We start from the raw sequence: 22,614 nt of genomic DNA on the forward strand, positions 1-22,614 counted from the left end.
TATAGCGGGTGTTTCTATTCTAATATTCGCGGTAATTTCTATGAATTTAGCAGAATTTCAAGAGCGGGTGAAAAACTATAATAATCTAAACTGTAATAATAAAACAGCGATATCCTCAACTCAGAACAATCGAGACAATACTGAATTCATACGCGATCTTGTGGATACGATATCGACAGATGTTCTCCTTATGTTTTCACGCAAAGAAAATCAAGAAAATAATAAATGCGTAAACAATAGATGTTGGCCGATTCTCATAGATACCGGATAAGCACAAAAAATTTCATCAAAATCGGTCAAGCCGTTTCGGAGGAGTACGGTAACGAAAACTATGACACGAGAATTTTATATATTAGATTAACTTTTAAAAAGTTATCCACAACAAAATGATTCGCGATATAAAAAAACTATAGGTTTCACAACCACACTCCTTCAGAAATCTTCTCTCAATTTTCTTCAGGAATTCACAATTGGGTTACAGCTGAAAATATCGTAAATTTTTCTGTTTTTATTAAACAAATTTGAAAACATTTCATTTTATCATTTATTCTAAACTAATGAACTCATGAAATAGAAATTTTATTTTATTAATTTTACAAAAACGTTTCAAACTCACCCTGACAGTGCACAATTCCATGAAAAAAACAATTTAACTTATTTATCACGCTGGTTTATCCGAAGTAATTTCAGTATTTACCACAACTTGAACTATATATCCTGTAGGAATCTGGACATCCTCCATACGGTGTTTGTCACCTAGTAGTTTTCCGCCATAGAACCATCGCTGTTTGGAAGGATCTATACCTTCCTGACTCTGCAGAATAAACTTTGTAGGATTACCAAAGCATAATAAAACTAAATAAATGTATTTGAAATCTTTGATCTTTCAGTCAATATGCTTCTTCTCGATCTGAAGTTACAAAATAGGGCCGAATGAGTAAGAAATGTAGAAAAATTATAATCAAGTGCAATTTTTATTCGAGAACAGCCAAGCGCTCTCGATCTATGAGGTCATCATAAATATACTTTTAATTTTTTTGAGAATTTTCTGAAATTAAAACAGTTCCACTGCGTCCAAATAGCAGTCGAGAACTTGTGTTTTAGACAATAAAAATACATGTAGTGTTGAGGAGGAATCATCTCTTTTCGATGTGGTCGATTCTTATCATCCACCTCTTCATATTGTTTTTCCCCTTACATCAACGACGTTATAGAATCTGCATCTGCCAGATATCGAGATCGACTACAAGGTCACTCCAATGACCTGATGCAAAACCTCTACCTGAAAGGACCCCACATCAGAAGACTGAAGAAGACATGGCCCGAAGATCTTCCACAACACTAAACTAAAATAGTGCAAAACGAGTAGAAATGTCACTGGACATTTCACTCTCATGTAGTCTCTTTTATCACAATTACTTAATACCTATAAGAGTAGATTGTATATTGTGCAATAAACGTTAAAAAAAAAAATATTGTTTTTCAAAATGTTTTTCACAGCCTTCCTGATCTAGAACCACATAATTTTGTAAGCACTAAGTATAATAGAGAAACAGAATAACGCCTAAACAGAGAGGCAATGAATACAATAATGAGAATTAATTCAGATGCATACCACCCGCCGATGTAAATATCAACAGGTGTTACGATCTGAATTGAGCTAGCCAATTTGCCGTCGTCGGGGCCACTAAATGGAGAACGTTCCACCGAAGAAAAGCAGACACTAACCATGGTTTCGGTATCATTTGACCTTGTCAGAGCAACACAGCTTCTTCTTCTCCAATTCAGATAGTACCACCTGTAGATAATCATATCAACAGGTGGTATGCATCTGAATTAATTGTTATTATTGTCTCCCGGTTTAGGCGTGATCCTTCTTCGTTTTTTTACCACTGACCGTGAACTGAGCGTGCTCCCAACTTCTCAATTAGTTACACGCACGTTGCTTGCAATGAGCAAGCTAGCGTACTAAATTAGAGGAAATATAGGACATATGCCATTGTCTTCGTCTGGGTTTCGATCTGGCGGAGATTGAATCTCGTTTCATACTGGATGGCGCTCGAATACTACTCGATAATACCCAGTAGAGTCTGCTAGTATACAGTAAGAGTCCATCCATTCTAAACGTTATTCCATCGGGGAACAAGCTGTATTGCTCTGACGAGATCAAATGAGACCCGTTTTTTTTCGGTGGAACGGTCTCCATTTAGTGAACTTGACGATGGCAAATTGGCTAGCTCAATTCAGTTCTTATCATGCTGGAAAATGGCTAAGGTTTTCCCGGTATTGAAAAGAGGGGACCCAACTGATTTAAGAAATTACTTTCGAATTTTGCGAAGCCGTTTGAGATCACACTATGGCAGAAAATATATTCTGCTGCACTTGATCAGATGGGCACATCATGCCTTTATGTCAAGGAAATCGTGTACTACTAATCTGGGTGTTTTCATGGGGTGTGTCTCTGAGATTCTGGATAAGACTGGCCAGGTATATACTATATACACTGATTTCCAGAAGTCGTTTGATAAGGTTAATAAAATACTATTCATTAAGTTTGGCAATGACCTGCTCCAGGATCTTGATAGTGAGGACAGCGTCGGGAGATGAAGCGGTGAGCTCCTTGTTGATGTGGTGTCGCAGAAATCTACCCCGACTGAGTGTCAAGTACAGAAGGAAAAAAATTTTCGTACATAGTTATAGGCTTGATGTCAGCATATTGCGCAGTAAATAAGACAAAAACCCAATATCTTAGAGTTGGTGGAGATGAGATGGAGGTTTTAGAATTAAACGAACACGAGACAATAAATGCCTGTCAAGAATATACCTATTTGGGAACATTGATAGGGGACACAGGACGAACGGAAATTGAAAATCGGATCATGAAAGGAAGACAAGTTATTGGTTGCTTGAATTCTGTTCTTTGTTCCAAGTGCATATTCCGTGAAGGGAAACACCTCCTGTACAACATAATATTCCTGAGCATAACCGTTTACGGATGCGAAACATGGCAAATAAACAAGGCCCTGAAACCCTGAAACGTCGACTATTGGCGCTGTAGATGGACTACTGGCGAAGATCTGCTGGGAAGTTTGACTCGAACACATCACGAACAAACAGATCTGGCGAGAACAACTAGGAATGAAATTCATGGGAGAGAATCTCCGAAATTATAGAATATGCTCTAAACTTTTCATTTCACTCTTTCTGTCAGCAAAGAGAGGACCACTTACGGAAACTTAAAAAACAGTGCAGGCAAAAGTCTAAAACTTCGAGGAGTGTTTTAGAGTTGTCTGATACCCCAGAGGTTCGAAATTTATATAAAATCATGCCTAAAACAGCCTGGAACTTCATGATGTCTCAATTGAAATGTTCGAAACTGAAGGCTACAAGAGGCAAAAGATGGACTATAGACGATAAAATTATGTCTCTATTATTATTGAAGAAAAGTCCCAGATGCTACAAATTGCTGAGCTCCTTTGTTGCGCTTCCTTCAAGTAACACTGTATTGAACTTACTCAGAAAAGTGCCATTGAATGTTGGAATAAATAAAAACATTTTTAAGCATATTAATGAAAATATAAAAAAAGGACCTTAATCGCTGTTGCGTGTTGCTCTTTGATGAAATGGACATTAAAGAAAACTTGTACTACGATAAGGGCCAGAAGAAAATCATTGGCATTGAGGACTTTGGAGGAGAAAGAAGTGGAAAGCAGGCTGCCAGAAAAGTTTTAGCCTTTATGCTTGTTGGACTAAACCGCAAATGGAAGCAACCTATAGCCTATTACTTCACCCTCAAGAGTTGCAGTTCAGAAATTCTTGAAATTGTCTATTTGATGTCATCAAAGCTGTTACAAACGTAGCAATATTAGACATTGTTGCAACCATTTGTGATATAATAATAATAATAATAATAATAATATAGTTTATTCTGAAAACTACAGGATAAACATCTTTCACAGAGGCGTTAACAATGTCAAGTGCCTAAAAGAATTGGGTGTGACAACTCAAAAACCATATTTCATATATGGAAACAAAATTTTTTGTATTATGTACGATGTCCCTCATTTATTGAAGCGTACTTATGCTTTATTCAGGAAATACAATGTATTTCTGAACGTTCGAATGGAAAAAAGCGTTACAACTATGGAGGTCAAATTGTCGCATGTTCGTTGGGCCTATGAGCTTGACAAGGTATCCCCGTATGTCTTCAGGTCCCTTCATAAGTTTCGAAGGTATTCATTCGGTTACCGATTCTTTTTTGAGTTGGGTTACTAATTTCAAAATTATTTAATGAGTAATATAAAATTCAATACACCCCTCTCGTTTTTTTCTTTCTTTTTTGTTTTCAGATTATTCTTCGTCAACCATCATAGTAGAAAGAATGGGAAGAAGTTTTTGGATTTTGTCATATGAAGAAGATGTCCTTCAATTTCAATTTTTTTCAGCTTATTCTTTACACAAATACATCATCATTACACTTATACGGGCAAACAGAGAGTTTTTTCTGAGGTTTTTATCTCTGTTTTTTTTTCATGTATCATACGAAGATATGTATGGTACCCCGTTGACATTTTTCCTCTGCTTACACTGAGATCTGGAACGAGGAACAGGTTTTTAGGATCTGTCTCTTGTTCCATTTCTTTACACCCGCTTCATTGTTATTTTCAGATTGTAAAAGTTTGTAACACTCTTTTTCAAAAGAATATATATATATATAAGCTGAGAGATAATTATTTTGACCCAATCATGAAGTATGCCATGAAGGTTAACATAGCTGCACAAGTAATGAGTTGATCTGAGCATATTTGTACTCAATGATAAGAAATGGTAAGATTAATTTCAAATTCATCTTTATATTTTTTTCATCAAATATAAATTTTTAGGAGCAATGCAAGAGTGTATTGCTACAGCCTCATTCCTGATAGAAGTGGATACGCTGCTCGATAGTTTTAATGGGAAAGGGGTTGAAATGTGATATCAGTGAAAACTCTCCTCATATTGAATATTGGCCAAAAGCTTTGCAAATGATAAAGAGTTGGAAATTTAAAAGGCTTTCAAATAGCGGGCAGGTCAAGCATCTCAAGTACAGCATCTCAAATGGGTTGGATTACATCTCTGAATGCTATCAGAGGCATATGTGCATTCTAAAGCATTAACAGTATTGCGTCCAAAGTCTCTTAATCAAGATCCTTGAAAAGTGAAACAAAAGTTGACCTGTTTCAGGATTTTGTTGCCAAATATTTTTGTGAGATTTTGTGAGAAAATGAATTTGTTCAATAATTTTGACGCGCACTGCATAATATGATGAGCTTGGAAAATAGAAGAGTTATGTATGACCAAATTTTTCTTTATAGAATTTTAAACAATTATTTTTATTTCGTTGACAGAATATGTTCATTTCAATACTCGTTTTTTTGATGGTCGCAGAAGAGATTTATTTATTGTACCCCGAGCAAGAACATCTTTGTATTATAACTCGATCTATTTGAGGATAAGCTTTTGTTACAATTGACATATCAACAATATTGACCTTTAATTTGTCCTTATCCGACTTTAAGAAAAAATTACTACTGTATTTGTCTCGAAATTATAATAGATTGTTTAGTTTTAGAACTCGTATCACTTGGTTGTTACTCGTTGTATTTGTTCTTATTGTTTCTTTTTGTCACACATTTATCACAATGTAATGAAATTGTTTTCTTCCAATTGTAGTATATCCCCATAATAGGGAGTACTCCTTCTAACGAAAATGATGTATTTTTTTTAAATATCTTTGGAACGTCCCATTTTGAAATAACCATTTCAACCGTTTCCCAAAAAAAAAATTATTTTAAGTACTTAAAAATGAAAAATAAAAATGGGTATTTTGAATTTAAAGCACAAGTTGGCAACATCGACTGAAATATGCGTTGATAATAAGAGACAACACATATACTATTTTGATGAGATAGACAAAGACGGCTGTCTATGAAGTCTGCGACAAGAGAGGAAGGTCGTAAACTTTTATAGCCGGTTGCTGTTGAGGCTCGTCAGTGAGTACGCGCCTTATGATGGTTGTAAATCAACAGCTGTTATTTTATAAACAAGCCATTGTTCTTTATATTTTCTAGTAGTCGATGTTGCAAAATCGTAAACTAGAAACGAAGCGATTTAAATTTTAAAACCTCATATTTGAACAATGATTTTGAATAGTTTCCACGGTGCATTCGAAAAATTCATGAATGAAACTCATAATTATTCAGTTTAAACTTGCTTATGCTGTAATAACCCAAATTGAGGAGAATTTCCCATTAGATTCATCATGTCAGGGTTGATATTCATGTAAATAAATAAATAAATAATACCTTTTTTGACTTTTTTTGGTGATTGGAATGAAAATTAAAATATCTATTAGTGTGTGTCTTTCGAATTACAACCTGGAAGGAATGGCATTTTGTTTTACCGATAAAAAAGCTCCCTATGAATATTTTTTCAATTTTGTTGTGTTCTCTTAGAGGGGTAAAACTTTCAACTACGATTCCATTTATAACTAGATCTTTTCAAAATTTCTCAATTTGAAAATATGTGTTGGAAAGAGAACGATTCATTGCCAAATCTTTTATGACTCGTGTATAATGCCCGTAAAGCAATGTTCCCCTAACAAAAATAAAATACGACGTTTGTGCATAAACAAATGGAATAAAAAATCCAACATACGATTGTAAAGTCGCTCGGATATCTGTTGTAGCCTACTTATTGGTAGATCCCAAAAAAAATGTGGTTTCTTCAACTCGTCAACACTTTCGATAAAAAAAAGTTTTTTTTTCCATTCTCATACAGCTTGAAACTTTTCGAAGAGCTTTATTAGTTTGTATGAAAAACCCCCTCAACTTTCGCAGAAGAATTACCTCTTAAAAAATTTCGCAATATTCGAAACTATGTTAATTTTTGTTGTTGAATATGTCTCCATTGCTGATTGAATTTTTTAGAAAATATGCAATTTTTTCATACTCAGTTTACGCCATTCGTCGAAGTTGATTTCTCTGTTAGGGCGCCAGTTAAGAGCTTTGCCTAGGGCGCCAGTTTGGCTAGCGACGATCCTGACCACGAAGTCTTTGCTTTCAGTAAATATGTGCCTATACAGGGTGTCCCGGCAACCCGTGCGATTGGTCATAACCTTGTCGTGGTGCACGGGCTTAAGTAGTTGCGGTTGCGAGGAATCTCAAGACTTGTCTTGAGAGGAGCAATGAAAACCAAGAATGACCAACAACAACAGGAAGTAACTATGACTCTTTGATTCCCCGAGTGCATGAATTTATGGGCTAGGGGTAGACCCAAAGAGTAATGTTAGTACTTTGCAGTTGTATTCTTATTACTTATGCGTTCCCCACTATAAAAGTTCATACGTTACAGGAAACACGACAGTGGGGCAACAAAGAAGAGGACCTCAAGCCAGAGAGAAGACACAGGAAAGATAAACTGAAATCAGGTGAGGAGTAACTATGGCTCACTTGGCCCCTGAAGTCTACGGATTCCGGGTAGACCCAAGGAGCAATGTTGCTGCACACCACAAATTCTGAATTCGAATTTCTTCCAATCCAAGGGCTAAAGTCTAGGCGCACTGTCCGCCGGAGACAGAGCCATCGAGAAAAGGCTTTGGACGGTTTACATGAGGAAGCGGCGTGGTTAACTATAGCTGCCTTGGTCAGCCTAATCCACGAATAAGGGATAGACCCAAGAAGCAACGTTAGTACCACAAGACATAGTACATAGAAGTAACTATGACTATTGGCCCCCCGAATCTACGGACTCCGGGTAGACCCGCGGAGCAATGTTAATGCTTCACACCATAATATCCCAAACCCAAATTTATTTCAATCCAAGGGCTAAAGTCTAGGCGCCCAGTTCGCCGGAGACAGAGCTATCGAGAAAAGGCTTCGGATGGTTGGCAGGAGGAAGTGGCGTGGTTAACTATGGCTGTCTTGGCCCCTCTAATCCACGGACAAGGGGTAGACCCAAGAAGTAATGTAAGTACCACCAGCAGGATACTATGACTTACTTGGCCCTTCGAGTTCACGGGCTTGTGGTAAACCCAAGGAGTAATGTTAGCGCTTACCTCAATGCGTAACCTCCGAGGGACCAGGACCAATACGGCTCGGAAAACTAGGATCTCGCATGTCGGGTCAAGACCTTCTGAGGATCTACCCAGGACCCAGAACTACTCAAGCCAGTTAGCGGACCTCACCAGATTCTTGTGCGGCTGCAAACTGTGAAAGCTTAAGGCAAGGTCTTAACTCCTTCCCCCTATCCCAACTTCCAAGGGGAGCAAGAAGGGAAGTGCATTCTTGCTGGCCGACACCGTAAATACCAATCGCCTTGGGAGACACGGTTTACGCCTACAAGAAAACAACAATAGTTGCACGAATCAGTGTCCTTGAGATTCCGACTATGTTGTTGAGGAGGGGGTTTTGGTGGTGAGAGCCCCACACGAATCTGCGGTATTGCACCACCCGCTGCGGAGAAGCCGGTATCAGTTTTCCCCTACCTCGTGGGCACAAAAATAGGGTGTCCCGGAAAGAATGCGACAAACGGATACCTTGAATTAATGTCATCAGGCCCGACTCGTATTACAAGGTTTTAATCGCCTGAATGCCGTTGTTTGGAATCTAGGGTGATGTTCATCTTATGAGTGAAATTTCACAGTTCAATAACTCTTGAACTAATCGATCGAATGATTTCGATTTTTGTAGTTTTTCCACCCTTTAGTATCACCTGTCTTCAATATTTCTGAAACTGAATAAATCAGATAAGTACTGAGAAAATTTTGGACATCCTATTTTTGTGAATATTGGATCACCCTGTACGTGGACATCATGATTTTCCCGTTTTTGTATCCATAAAGAATTAATTCAAAAGGAAAATTCTAAATCTCTGCTTGGCATCGTCATACAGGGTGATCAATAAATATTCTCTTATGAGTGAAACTTCATAGTTCATTATATTTCTTGAACTTATCGGTAGAATTATTTCGAATTTTGCTGTTTTTTACCCTTTACGACTGCCTTCCTTGAAATTTTCCTTACTGAAAAAACAAATAATTGTTTTGAAATTTTTCAGAGCCCATAGTTCAAAAATTACAGGAATTGTTGATTCCGTCGCTAGTGAATTGCGATTCATCGTATTTCTATGATCTGTAATCCAATGAAAAATTAAACAACAACAATTAAACAATCAAATTTGACATCAAACCGCCTCCATTTGGCGATTTATTCTGTTAATGAATTCAGAAATGCCTTTTCAATATTCTCGAGAAGAATATGCGGATATGATTCTTATGAACACACACAATGTAAAAAGCTGTGAGACAACTATATCTACTATGTTCAAAAATATATTGAAATGAGGGGATACCAGTTTGAACAGTTCCTGAAATGAAAATTTTTTCATTCAATTTATTTGCTGTTTTTGGTTGTATTCATCATCATGTTTGTTGATATCCAATAAATCCAATGAATTTGTTTCATTTACGAAAACTTTTTTATGATTTGATATCCTAATCTGAAATCTGTACTTAACTGTATTTCAATTTTGACAAAAATTTCAAGGAAGGCATTCGTGAAAGGTGACAAAACTGTAAAATTTGAAATAATTTCACGAAAAAACCCCGATCAATCTAATTGAACAACTGAACGATCTGTCAACAAAATTTTTACAGCGGGAAGAAAACATACAAAACTTAAGAGAATTTTGCACTAATAGGAACAAAAATATAAGACCACACAGAAAATATCCTCTGAACACCATATGGGAAGATTATCGCTACATGAATAGCTTCAAAACTACTGTTTTTTTTAAATGTTGTTATACAATTACTTGAAAAACTATTTGTAGAATAGTCAATAGTTTCTCTTTTAAAACCAGACTGAAGGACCCCGGTCGCAGGCCGAATAGTACAGAATTTACTGGGCTAGCTCTAGGGGTGGTGCTTTACTGGCGAGATACAACGGACGAATTTTACCACACAGCCGTATGCCGCTCGTGTAACCAATAAGAAATTGGCGGTGTACTATCCGAGGCCGTTCTGTTCAGAACCAGGGCGATCGCCGCTCTTTCGGGTACTAGTGGTTCGTACCTAAGTACGAGCTCCGACACCTCAGGCGTTGATCAACCCCTAGAGCTAGCGCAGTAAATTCTGTCGTATTCGCCTATCCGCCGTAAGGACAACCCTAGGTAAAGGCTCACCGGCCACCGAATGCGAAGTTGAGCTAAACTGCGCTTACCGGAGTCAACTTGGAATACCGAAACAAAGGTCTTCAATGGATGGCCGGCCACCGAATGCCAAGCGGAGCGAGCTGAATCGATTGACGTAGCTTGTCACCGCTCTGATTCGTCAGGTTTTCGGTTTTCTATAGCAACGCGCCGCTTCCCCAGCCACAATAACTAGAAATCTGAAAAATTGTATCGTAGCAAGCTGACTGTTCCTAGCTTCGCTTCGCGATGGGTTGTCGGCCCCCTCAGCTCCACTTAGCTCAGGTCAGCTTAGCACCGCGCAGCTCCGCCCTACTTGGCCTTCGGTGGCCGGTCAGCCATAGGGTAGAACCACGACAGTAATAGTAATAGTAATTTATTTGCAGTTCAACAGTTATTACAAATAAGAAATTAGAAATGAGGTCAATGGTATTGCAACGTTTACCCGCATTAGTTATTGAACTGAGAAATATCACTCATAAGATGAACATGTTATGAACTGATCTGATTGCTCATGCGTTCAGTTCTTCTTATGTTGAGTGGAAGTTCATCGAATATTTCAAGTCCCAAATAGCCAAGACATCTTTGCGCCAAAGTTATTTTGATTCTTGGTACTCCCAACTCAAAGCTCTTATACCTGGTGTTCACGTTATGCATTCATTCATTGCTGCATCCCGTTAACGGGAATAAATCTACAAAAAGACAAAAAAAACGGAGCGAACAGATCTATACTTTCTCAGGGCTAATTGCAATTGTTTGCCCTTCTGTGACCCACAGATACTTCCACACTCCGGGCATAGTCAGCAACCAGATCTGGCCGCCGCTGTATCATTCTCGAGTCTCCATTATAACTGTGTACCAAAGTCCTCCTCTGTGACCTGTCTAACGCTAGTTGTTCCCAGTTATGACTGGCATTAACTGATTTTAGGGATTGATGTAGTGTATCCTCAAACCGCTGGTACTGGCCTCCTGGTTTCCGGGCTTCCTTGCGAATTCGCCATACAGAGCAATTTCGGGGAATCTTGCGTCTTGCATCCTCAGAATGTGGCCGCTCCATCCGAGTCGAGCCCTCATTACTTGAATCTCAATTATTGTACAACTCGCACGTTGCAAAACTTCTGCATTCGAAACTTTGTGGAACCATCTGATGTGCATTATTTGTCTAAAGGCCCATTTATACCAAACGAGCATTATTCGCGAACACTGTTTGCAAACAGTAGTACGGGCGGTGTAAACAGTCATCGGCGCCGAACAGAGTTCGCAAACCCTGTTTTCGAACGTTTCAGAGAGCTCGAGCTCATGCCACATGCCGGTAAAGTAACGTTTCATTATAAGGCATTGTTTGCGAACAATGCACGCAATATGCACAGGCGGTGTAAACACTCATCGACTCCGAATAAAGTTTACGAAGCCTGTTTCAAAACGTTTTAAAATGATCGATTCCGTTCCGTCTCATGTCGGTAAACCGACGAATCATCAAAGGGATTCGGGTTTCCTTGCACATCTGGCGTCATATCATTGAAATCACCGGTGGACCGTGATAAGTTATTGGGTCTTGGTATTTAATTTATTTTGAATTTTGGTGAGATCTCTTGAATCGTGATTTCATAATTAATCAATCCATTTGAAATGGAGTCCATTTACGATGGCTTCACAGACAGACGGTAATAATTTTCGATATTGATGGTTTTGAAATTCGGTAAAGGTACACGATGACACTTCCATATGAATCTCCTGTAGCCAAAAATCGAAGTGTTAGTGCCCGTCTAACCGACGCTGGAATGCTCTCTCGATAACACTATTCAACAAGGGTTCTCCCACCTAAGAGATTTATATTTTTTTGTTAGGTATCCCTCACCTTATTACAAAAATAATAGTACTTACGTTTGTTTAGCTCCCGTTATCAAAATAAAAGACATGCGTGAATTGTCCATGTTCGCACTTCTGTACCCTACGATACTTTATAAAATAAACAAACTATTGAAACAAGTTCAGTTTCTGACAGCATTGAATGACTTTGAAAAAGAAGCCTGGTTGTCCTTTGTAGAAGTGACCAAAAATTTTCTTGGCAATCACAAATCTCCGCAATATGTAAATATCGTCAAAACGATGTTACAGGCTCATCAAAAAATGGGATACAACATGTCCTTAAAGCCCGTTTGCAACAGCCGAGAATTCTCTGGAGAATTCTCTACAAAATTCTCGCGAGAAAACGGCAGAGATTATTTTGTATACAACTGAACACAGAATTCTACCGAAAGTGCGTATGCAACGGTATATAATTCACGGCGCATGAGTTTTCGAGCAAATTCTCTAGAGAATTCTCGGCTGTTGCAAACGGGCTTAAAAATACACTTTTTGCAATCACATATTAATGTCTTTCCACAAAATATGGAAGCCCTAAGTGACGAGCATGGAGAGCGATTCCATCAAGACATCGCGTCATTCGAAAAACGCTACCAAGGCAAAGGGGAACCCCCCCTCTATGCTTGCTGATTATTATTGGTCCATCGTTAGATAAATACTGGAATCGTCCTACAGCAGAAAAGACAAAAGATCTAAGCGATCGGAATCTTTTACTCCATTGCAAATATTATAATGCATTTTTTTTGTTAAAAATCATGAATATAATTATTAAAAAACGACAAGAGCTAACTTCCACTTTTCATTTATCGTAGCTTTTGGCTACGAAGATTAAAAATATATATATTTTCCTTAGGTGGGAGAACAAAGCTATAATTTTGTCGATCAGTGTAATTGGTGTCTTTCTTGACACTTTTTCCTCAATTTTGGCGAGTAATATCTTAAAGTCCGATAATGACATGCGGCAGAAATTTCTAAAAAGTTCAGTTTCGTCCGCTCTCAAGTCATCTAGCAGCTGGGTATAATTTCTTCCTTTCAGAAAAGAATTCACCCAGGTTGTTCGTCTCCTCCTTTGCGTAGTTCTTTTATTTGAGAGTATTACTATCAGAGACTCTGATTACTATAGATTCAGTAGAAATTGCAATTTTAAATAATGAGGGCGCCATGTCGGTGCACTTTAGAGAGATCTCGTTGAATTATCAAGAACAACCGCTCGTTCGGACAGGCGCAGGCTGTGTGAACACCTCCCAATCTGAGTTTTCGAACGTTTGAAAACATTTCAAAACGTTTCAAAACGTTTTGAAACAATGCTCGTTTGGTATAAATGCACCTTTAAGGTAAGCGTCCACTAGGCGGGCCGGGTCGGGTCGCATCGCAACGGATAAATCCGCCTGTTAACATTTGAATTGAACTGCGTCCACTAGAGCCGCATCGGGCCGGGTCGCAACGGAATCCGCCAACGGATTGCCCGGCGAGCGTATTTCTCCGCCGATGCGATGCTCTCACGCCCGTACCGTCCCAGTAGACGCGGGACAAGAGCAACGCATTGACGGATTATTTATGAAAATAGGATTGTCCCAGCCACAACTGGTAGCAAAAATCCGTCGATGTGACCCGTCCAACGTTCTTCAGTGGACGCAGTACGCAATAATGCTCACCGCCACGTTGCGGCCCGGCCCGTCTCCAATGGACGCTTACCTTAAAGGTAAGCCGGGCAATCCGTTGACGGATTCCGTTGCGACCCGGCCCGATGCGGCTCTAGTGGACGCAGTTCAATTCAAATGTTAGCAGGCGGATTTATCCGTTGCGATGCGACCCGACCCGGCCCGCCTAGTGGACGCTTACCTTTAGATGACTTTGTTGCGTCTGTTCAAGCTGTTTAATATGTCCTCGAGCTTTCGCTTCTGTAAAGAAGAGTTGGAAGGACCACTGCTTTGTAAACAGCTGTCTTAGTCTTCAGATTGAGGTCTTGATTTTGAAACACTCTGTCCTTCAGCTTCCAGTTTGCCCGTGATGCCGAATTGATACGGTTGTGTATTTCCGTGTCTAGGTTATCCAGTATTTATGAAGCTTTATGAAGTATTTGAACTGCTCGGCCTCTTCTAGATGTTCATTCTCCAGGCTGATATCTGTTTGAAGGCTTTCCGAAGGACTTACCAGGATTTTGGTTTTGTTGATATTGAGTCTAAGGTCTGAAGCTTCGTATATATGTTTATAGTTGTCCAACATTATCTGTAGATCCTCTTAGCTGCTAGCGATAAGTGCGCAGTCGTCTGCATATTGAAGTTCCGTAATAAACTTTGTACGGGTTTTTGAGGCGCTTCAGGTTAAATAGGCCTCCATCAAATCTGAATTAAGATTCAGATTGGAATAAGTTCCAACACCTCTTACGGGCATACTCATGTCAGCAATTATCGAGACAGCTATAGCGAAAATGTTTAGCAGTAAAAGCGCTGACACGAATCCTTGTTTTATTCCAGAGCCTGTTAAGAAAAGGTCGGTTGTAGAGCCATTATGCTGTATTCTAGCGGTGTTGGTATGGAGGCTCTTGCACACTGCTAAGAATTTTTCTAATATTCCAAGAAGTCCCATGATTTTCCATGGCGCTCTCCGATTCACCGAGTCCAATGCCTTACTTAAATCGATGAAGGCTGTATAAATCCTTGATTGTTGTTCACGGGCCTTCTCTTGCAGTTGTCGCAGTGTAAAAATTAGGTCCACCGTACCTCGATTTGTTCGAAAGCCGCACTGGGATTCAGGTTATAGCTTTTCTAAGAGTGGAAGCAGACAATTAGCCATAATCTTGGAGAGAATTTTACCGGCCACACTAAGCAACAATATTCCCCTGACTATTGACAATGACCAGGTGACTTATCATTTTTCATATTTTTTATCGCATGATTTCCGACATTGAGATTTCGTCATCAGGCGATGTCATCGGACTATACGCGGAGAGCTGGTCTAAAATGGATAAATCCGAGTCACGTTGTGCGTCAACAGTTGATCCGACACAATATTCTTCTTGGTGAAAATAAGCGCAGTGTAACAATATAACTGATAAATATTTAAAGACGAGATAGTTTGAATTGTTCCGTGAGAAATATTTCTTTTTTGAAAATAATCTTCAGTAGCCATTTCTGCTGGATAATTAATCTGTTCATTACATTACTGTAAACAGCACCCTACGCTTTCATGCCATAACGAAGCTGGCATGATACAAAATTAGCATGTATTTTGTACCCAATATAGCAGAGAAATGTTTAAATATAGAAATAAGTCCTCTCATTTTTCCAACAAGCAAATTGATATGTGCATACCACCTCAGAAATGAATTCAACATAACTCCCAAATATTTGAACTGATGGGTACACCGTATTTTAACTGTTTGTTTCTCATCCTGTATTGAAAGTGAACCGAGGTCCGGCAGTATCGCAAGTGAAAGGCATATAGCAGGTGTTGTGGGAATTAATTGTTAATTTATGTTTTTTCATCCAATAGTTTAAATTTAAAAGTTCTCTTTCAATAAGGATCTTCAAATCTGAACAACTCTCCGCGATATACAGAATTACCGTGTCGTCTGCATAACTCAAAAGATATATTCCATATTGCTAGATTTGATTGATTTTTTCTATCAAATAGATAAGTTTTAAATAAATTCAGAGTGTTTCATCAGCACCCAAATCCGATAGACATTTGAGCAAGATTCCATGTCAAGGGCTTTTGCAAAATCCAAGAACACACAGAGTGAGTATTTACCATTATTCAGTGCTTTATAAGTACGTCTAGTGAGCTCTGCCAAGGCATTATGAGTGGACAATCCCTCTCTAAATCCGAATTGACTCCCTGACAGAAGTTTATTTGCCTGCAGATAAGAGGTTAGCCCATTCTTGATTGCTTTTTCTAGTATATTAGCAATCGCAGAAATCAACGAAATTGGTCTGTAATCAGGACAAAGTGCCTTATCTCCTCCTTTATATATCGGAAGAACCACAGATATTTCAAAAATATTCGCAAAAGTACCTGTTCGAAGTACTTTATTGAACAAGTAAACTATTGGTTCCAAATACTCATCAGTATTCGTACTGAGCCTTGAGTACTAATTCCATCCATTCCTACTGTTTTCTGCATCTTCTTATTCACCCCTATTCTGTAACTTCAAATCGAATAGAGATGGTATGCATCGAATAGAAATGTACCGATTAAATCGGAATTGCTCTGAATTGGTATTGTGTAACTCATTTCGATTTCTATCATCAAAATCGTGAGCAGAGATCGAATAGAAATGCTTTCGATCGCCAAAACCCTGTCGAAATCCCATTCCGAGATCGGAATTCTCACAGGGATCATATATCAATTAGCCTTAAATTATAGCAGCAAAAATAAATCAAAAAGTAGTTCTGCTGGTTTTACGGGACTCAAAACTACTGTCAAAACAAATAACTAAACGAACGATACTACTTGTATGATCTGCTTCAATAATTCATCTTAGATTTAGTGATATATAACAGAGGTTTTTGTTGAAAAGACACTTCATTCATTATAAAAATATGAAGTTGGGCTAATTGTTAATTTGGTCTGCATAAATGATAACATTCAGGATATTTGTTACATGATAATTGTTTAGTGATACTTGTTGAGTGATAAGTGTTATTTGATGCTGCATAAATCCACACTTAGAAATGAAGGAGCTTATTTATTTTATTTATTTATTCATTCGATTCTGAATTGGTTCTGATTTACTGTGAATTCTCAAATTTGATTGGTAGATGATTTGCCAGATATGTTATAAATTTAAATTGAAATTCTCAATATTCAAACTGAACAGAATTGCACCTTGAAGAAAAGCCATCACATTTCAGGGCAGTACAAACTATGGTCTCTGCCGTCCCTAAATTAATAATAATTGCACTAGAATATAATTCATCTTTCTTACATATAAATAAACATATTATTAAGCCTTACCTGAAGTTTCTTCTTACAATTACTTATTGTGTCACTTGAATACACTACTAGTTTGATATCACTACATGTATGTGATAATCTCAATTTTAGTGACATTTCTGTGCCACTATCAACAGGTTCTGAACATTCAGCTGGTGAATCACGTCCACTTTCCTCCTTTGTAATATTAAGAGGATGTGACAGACAATATATTGGTACTTGGTATCTAGAGCCTAATTCATCATAACATTCTGTTAAGTATCCATTTGGTACTGATATGCAGGCACCATCTAATATTGCTTGTGCTAACTCATAGTCTTTAGCCTCTGCAGCAACTGTTGCTGCTTTTAGAGCATCCCAAATCTCTTTTTGACCCTCGAATGCTGGAGCAGTATCCCAAAACTCATCTCGTTTACTTCTCAATTGTCCTTCTGTCAATGGTACATCAGATTTCCATCGAATTATTTCATGGCACAAAGGGTGATTTTTTCTTATATTACCTTTGAATATAATTTACCATTAGTTGACATGATGAAGTTGATGAAAATGAGTAATATATGCTTTTTTAATATTTAAATATTTTTGATACCCTTAATTACCGACTAATGCTATGTAAATGAACGATATATTATAAGCGTAAATTCAAAATGAAAGTGGTATAAAGCATGTATTCAAAGCAAACTTTTGAATACATTGAAGGTGTACTTATACCTGTGTTCGGTCTATATATTGAGCTAGTCGAGTAGTCTTCCACTCCACTCCTGCTACGTGTCCCTACACATCCTCCCATTCTAACAAACACAAATCATAAATTTGTAACATTTCTCAATACTATACTTATATTGAAGCTAAGTTTTATACCTTAGAGTATATGTCTAACATGGTTTCACATGATACCTATATATCGTTGAGATTGAATAATAGACCCCTTGAATATAATGGCTCAACATTATTATCAGCAGAGTCTCTATTATCAGATATAATTTATTTTTATTTTTAGGTAGAACTTAAACTTGTGTTTCTCATCCACGGTCCACAGAATCACAGAACACACCGATCTTGACTTACTTTATGCACAGAATATCAAATCCATAGACTAATAAGAGATACCCAAAGATTATAGATAATCTTTGGAGATACCCTTTCTCTATGACTAATAAGAGAGTCTCACAGAACACTAAGGCTGTGGTCCGTTTATACACTTTGGTTTCTTCTGGTTAGTAAGTGGGCGGTCCGTATATGTCGAATTCCTGACAATTCTGTTCAAAATCAGTGACCAGAGTAACTGCTCTGGTAACTTTCGGTTACCAAATGTGTATATACGGACCATACGCTAAAATACAGATCTCCGATATCAATGATTGCGTTCACAAACTTACTCTGAGCAAGCTCTGGGCAAAGATTAAGTTCCTCTTTGCTCTGAGTAAGCTCTGATTACTCGGAGCGTTCACAAACGTACTAGCATATTACTAGTATTATATATATTAGCATTGAACTCTATGGGAGTGTCAGAGATATAGATTAGATAGATAGTGTCAGAGATAGTGGCTGTGGTCCGTATATACACTTACCAGAGCGGTTACTCTGGTGCACAGAACATAAACATCATCCTTAAATAAAATTTCAAATTGACGCTTGAATCCCCACCCCTTATCGATACCCGCTGTAATCGCAGCGACACCTATCCTACGTTTCCCGTTTTCGGGGACACATTTTTAGTACGTCGATGTCGTCGATCGTTCTCCTCACAGAACACTAATAACTCCTTCTCTCTACTCTCCATAATATCATTAAACTCTATGGGAACCCATAGAGTTCAATGAATAATATTTGGAATCGTTTCCTCCAAAGATTATTATATGGTTTCCTGGGTTCCTCTTTTATGTTGTTCAATAATAGGAATAGGCAGAAAAACAAGATTAGGCTCAGGTTCTCAGGATTGGCAAAATACATTTTATTTCAAATAATATACGTTATCATGATAAAATATAAACACTTTCAGAAATATCAATATTTAAGAGGAATGATGTGTAACTACTTTGGAATTACAAAATAGCATTCTTATGTTATAATTATGAGAATTAAATGTACCTAAGTTATGTTCTTCAGTTGAGTAGAAAAGCTCAATCTTGGGCTGAGGTTAATATAAAGACCTATTATCATTAGCAAAATTTTTTCAGCATGTGAATTGAATCTTTCTGTGAGTATTTATTCCAGGGGATGGTAAAATAAAGTACTAATAAACCTCAATTCAGAAAGGGATTCTAAGGAATTGGGATCAATGATAGGTCAAAGAAAATTTTGAATATAAAGTTTTTTGAAACAAGTACTGTATTCTACACAGATTAAGGAGAATGATTTTTTTTCTTTGATTTTTCATTTCTGGTTGAAAACAGTGTTTAGTAGTCATAATGATAAGAACGAAGTCTTCTTTTTTTCAAATAAAATTCTTTTTCATCTTAGATGACTTGCGGTTTGTAAAATGAAACAATGCTTTTCTTCTTGCATTTCTTTAACATACTAGTCTATACTTACGTTATGTTTTGAAACAGCCTCTTATTAATTGAATTTTTTTTAAGAGAATTGTAGCAGAAGAGACGAAATGAGTTCCTCAAGAATAATCTAATAACCAAAGGTAAGAGTGTAAATCTTCAATTAATGGGTCACATAAAAGGAATAGTCGAATGAAAATAGAAATTTCCATCCTAGTGTTTAATTCTGAGTACCTATTTCAATCCCATATTGATGATTATGAACTATGTAACTTGTTTTCAATAGGAAATAAAAGAGTTCAATTCGAGCTTTTTTTTATTAAGACTCATAAAAGTAGAAAAAAGATTGGACATTGGCTTTATGGCTTGATGGCAGTAAAGCAGTACACAAACAATTCTACGTTATCGCTACATATCCTCCGGATGATATTCCAATTTTTTCTTGGTAACTATAGTGGCCACTTATAGGTCCATATGTCCATAAATTTTAAAATTATGAAAGCATCACTATGAGGAGGTATTTTCAATACAGTTTAATCCAACTCTACAATCAAAAATTCCTGTAGATATGCATCCATATAAACGCACATAATCCACAAAAACAGCATAAAATCAACCCAAAAAGCATTAGAAACCTATATCGACAACAAACTTTGACATTTACCGATCATCTGTTGCTTACGCTAATAACGTGAATTCGTTTCTTCCATACGACTAAAGACTAAAATCTGAGCCAGATAGGGTAAGACGTTATTCCTTTACCGCATAACGTTATTAGCGTACGTCGGCGTTATACGCTTCTTCCATATCTCTCTGTTATTGGTCTAAAAACTCTAAAATCACTCGAACAGTGCGTATGGTCCGTATATCGTCGTTAAAACCCGAAAAATGTGTAACTCCCAATTTAATCAAAAAAGAGATTTTGATGCCATCCCTTAGCGGTTTTCAACATCTACATGCTCAGAAATATTAAGGGAGTACGGGTAATAGTAAGAAGTTTTTTGCCTCTCCTGTAAAATCAGCTAAAATGGAGTTACACATTTTTCGGGTTTTAACGACGATATACACATTTGAGGCGAATTTTGGCGCTAGTGGTTAACTATGGTTAGGTTGTAGTTACTTGGGTAACCACATTTTGGCGATGATAACCATGTAACTATGACGTTTCAATGACGTCACAGGAAGTTAACCACGTAACTACACGTAACCTTCCTCTTGAGTAGGGTTAAAGCATTGAACTCTATGGAGTTCCCATAGAGTTCAATGGGTTAAAGAGTATGGTATGTAGTTCTATCTCCTTTCAATGGGTGAAATGGAATGAATTTTAGTGCCATAGATTCTTAGCAGAGACGCACAGAACACAAATAATAGACGTTGGTAGCGGGATTCACGAAGCACAGAACACACCCATATAGAAGGGAAACTTCCCTTCTATGAAGTAAACAGCGATAGTTTAATTTTTTTTGCCATTGGTGGATCCATCACAACACATACATATAACAAATTATAAAATACTACTACTTGAATCTATAATGCGTATTGAATTATGAAGAAAGAAAGAGGTAAGCAAAAAACAGCATTTGGAGAGGCACCAGTATACACCAGGTAGGTTAAACTAGTTAAAGAATATTTTCTTATTATTCTTCTTGTACATTTTCTTCAAGAAGGGTCTCTACCCTCCAAAATTTTATTTTTATCAAAAACTAACCAAACAAAACGTACAGCTGTCACTTAACAGCTGATGACATGAATGTCATCAGTAACTATGACGTCAGAGATAACCATAACCATAGTAAGCTGTGGTTACAGCGCCAAAATTCGCCTTTGGTAACCGAAAATTACCAGAGCGGTTACTCTGGTGACAGATATTGAACCGAATTGTCAGGAATTCGACATATATGGACCGCCCACTTACTAACCAGAAGAAACCAAGGGCGCGTTCCACTAGGCGCTCACAACGCTCACGACGACCTAAGGCCGTTCCACTAGATGATCACGATCGCCCGCTTCGAATCGATGGCGTCATCGTTTTCGATCATGACGACCCATTTCTGCCCGTTGGTCGAAGTGGTCGTTTGTGAACGCGTGGCGCTAAATTTAAAATGGATGAATTATCGTCGATTTCGTGACGTCGATTTCATTTGATCTTTGTACGAAGATTCCTTGAAATAAAGTTATTATTTATTTATTTTATCATCAAATTCCGCTACAACTTGTAAATTTTGTAAAATATCGGAGTCCATCTTCAACACTACCAAAGATCTCTGAACACTTTTGCTTTCTCACGAACAAGAACACTAGATTTGTAAATAAATTCTGATTCCCACTGTAGCAATGTTGTGAAAGCTAAATCGCTTGAATCAAAGAAGAACTTGGCGAGAGTTTGGTTCTTCATCTTTCTCAAGAGAATCAAATTATACAAAACTGATTTCTGCATTCATTTCGCTATTTGAATTTTCAAAAACGAGTTCACCGTCGCTCACGTACCGTTCCACTAGCCTATACGCTTTTGAAGCCGGGCACTAGTGGAACGGTAATTCGGGCGGTCGTGGTCGTGATCGTTGTGAACGGCGTGAGCGCCTAGTGGAACGCACCCCAAAGTGTATGTACGGACCCATTGAACTAAAGAAAGAGTTCAATGTACGGACCACAGCCAGTAAGCGATAGCTACACAGAATACGAAATCAAGCGACTGTCACTTTCAATTATAGAAATCTACTTTAGAAAACGACATGTACAATTCTATAGGACACAGAATCCAACCGCTGCCAACGCGTGTAGCCCGACAGAAATATTTATGACTTGATTGCAGCCCGTTTGAACATTTAAATTAAAGTTTTGCTTATCTTGTGATTAATTTAGTATGTCAAATTCTTGGCCTCAATATTATTTATGTTTCAAGATTTCTCGGCATCGCTCATTACGAGACGTATACATGAAAACGCAGTTGTGATCTGTGAGGGTGGATACTCTTAAAACTGATGAAACGGTTTTAACAAAGTTTATTTAAAGATCTATTTAACACACTGGTGAATAATACAAAATGGCCGATGGTCGCTTGAAACTATTAATAGTGAGAGTAGCCTTTATC

General features: G+C 37.7%; 1 protein-coding gene across 1 annotated transcript; it reads right to left on the bottom strand.

Moving 5' to 3' along the window:
* Nucleotides 1-495: 495 nt before the first annotated feature.
* On the bottom strand, nucleotides 496-18,067 carry LOC123315086 (ubiquitin domain-containing protein 1). Its single transcript, XM_044900652.1, has 4 exons — nucleotides 17,893-18,067; nucleotides 17,743-17,822; nucleotides 17,053-17,531; nucleotides 496-814 (listed from the first exon to the last, which is right to left on the bottom strand). Exons 2-4 carry the CDS (start codon nucleotides 17,819-17,821, stop codon nucleotides 662-664), a joined length of 711 nt encoding a protein of 236 aa, XP_044756587.1. The 5' UTR covers nucleotide 17,822; nucleotides 17,893-18,067; the 3' UTR covers nucleotides 496-661.
* Between the last annotated feature and the right edge of the window lie 4,547 nt (nucleotides 18,068-22,614).

The sequence above is a fragment of the Coccinella septempunctata genome, chromosome 6, assembly GCF_907165205.1.
Source record: "Coccinella septempunctata chromosome 6, icCocSept1.1, whole genome shotgun sequence".
NCBI classification, from domain to species: Eukaryota; Metazoa; Arthropoda; class Insecta; order Coleoptera; family Coccinellidae; genus Coccinella; species Coccinella septempunctata.

Excerpts from the sequence above, each read along its gene's own strand:
- LOC123315086 (XM_044900652.1), bottom strand. The coding sequence starts at position 17,821 with ATGGGAGGATGTGTAGGGACACGTAGCAGGAGTGGAGTGGAAGACTAC. Across the intron at positions 17,532-17,742 it reads AATATATAGACCGAACACAG|GTAATATAAGAAAAAATCAC; the intron begins GTATAAGTACAC and ends TTATATTCAAAG. Across the intron at positions 815-17,052 it reads ATTGTAAGAAGAAACTTCAG|AGTCAGGAAGGTATAGATCC; the intron begins GTAAGGCTTAAT and ends TTTATTCTGCAG.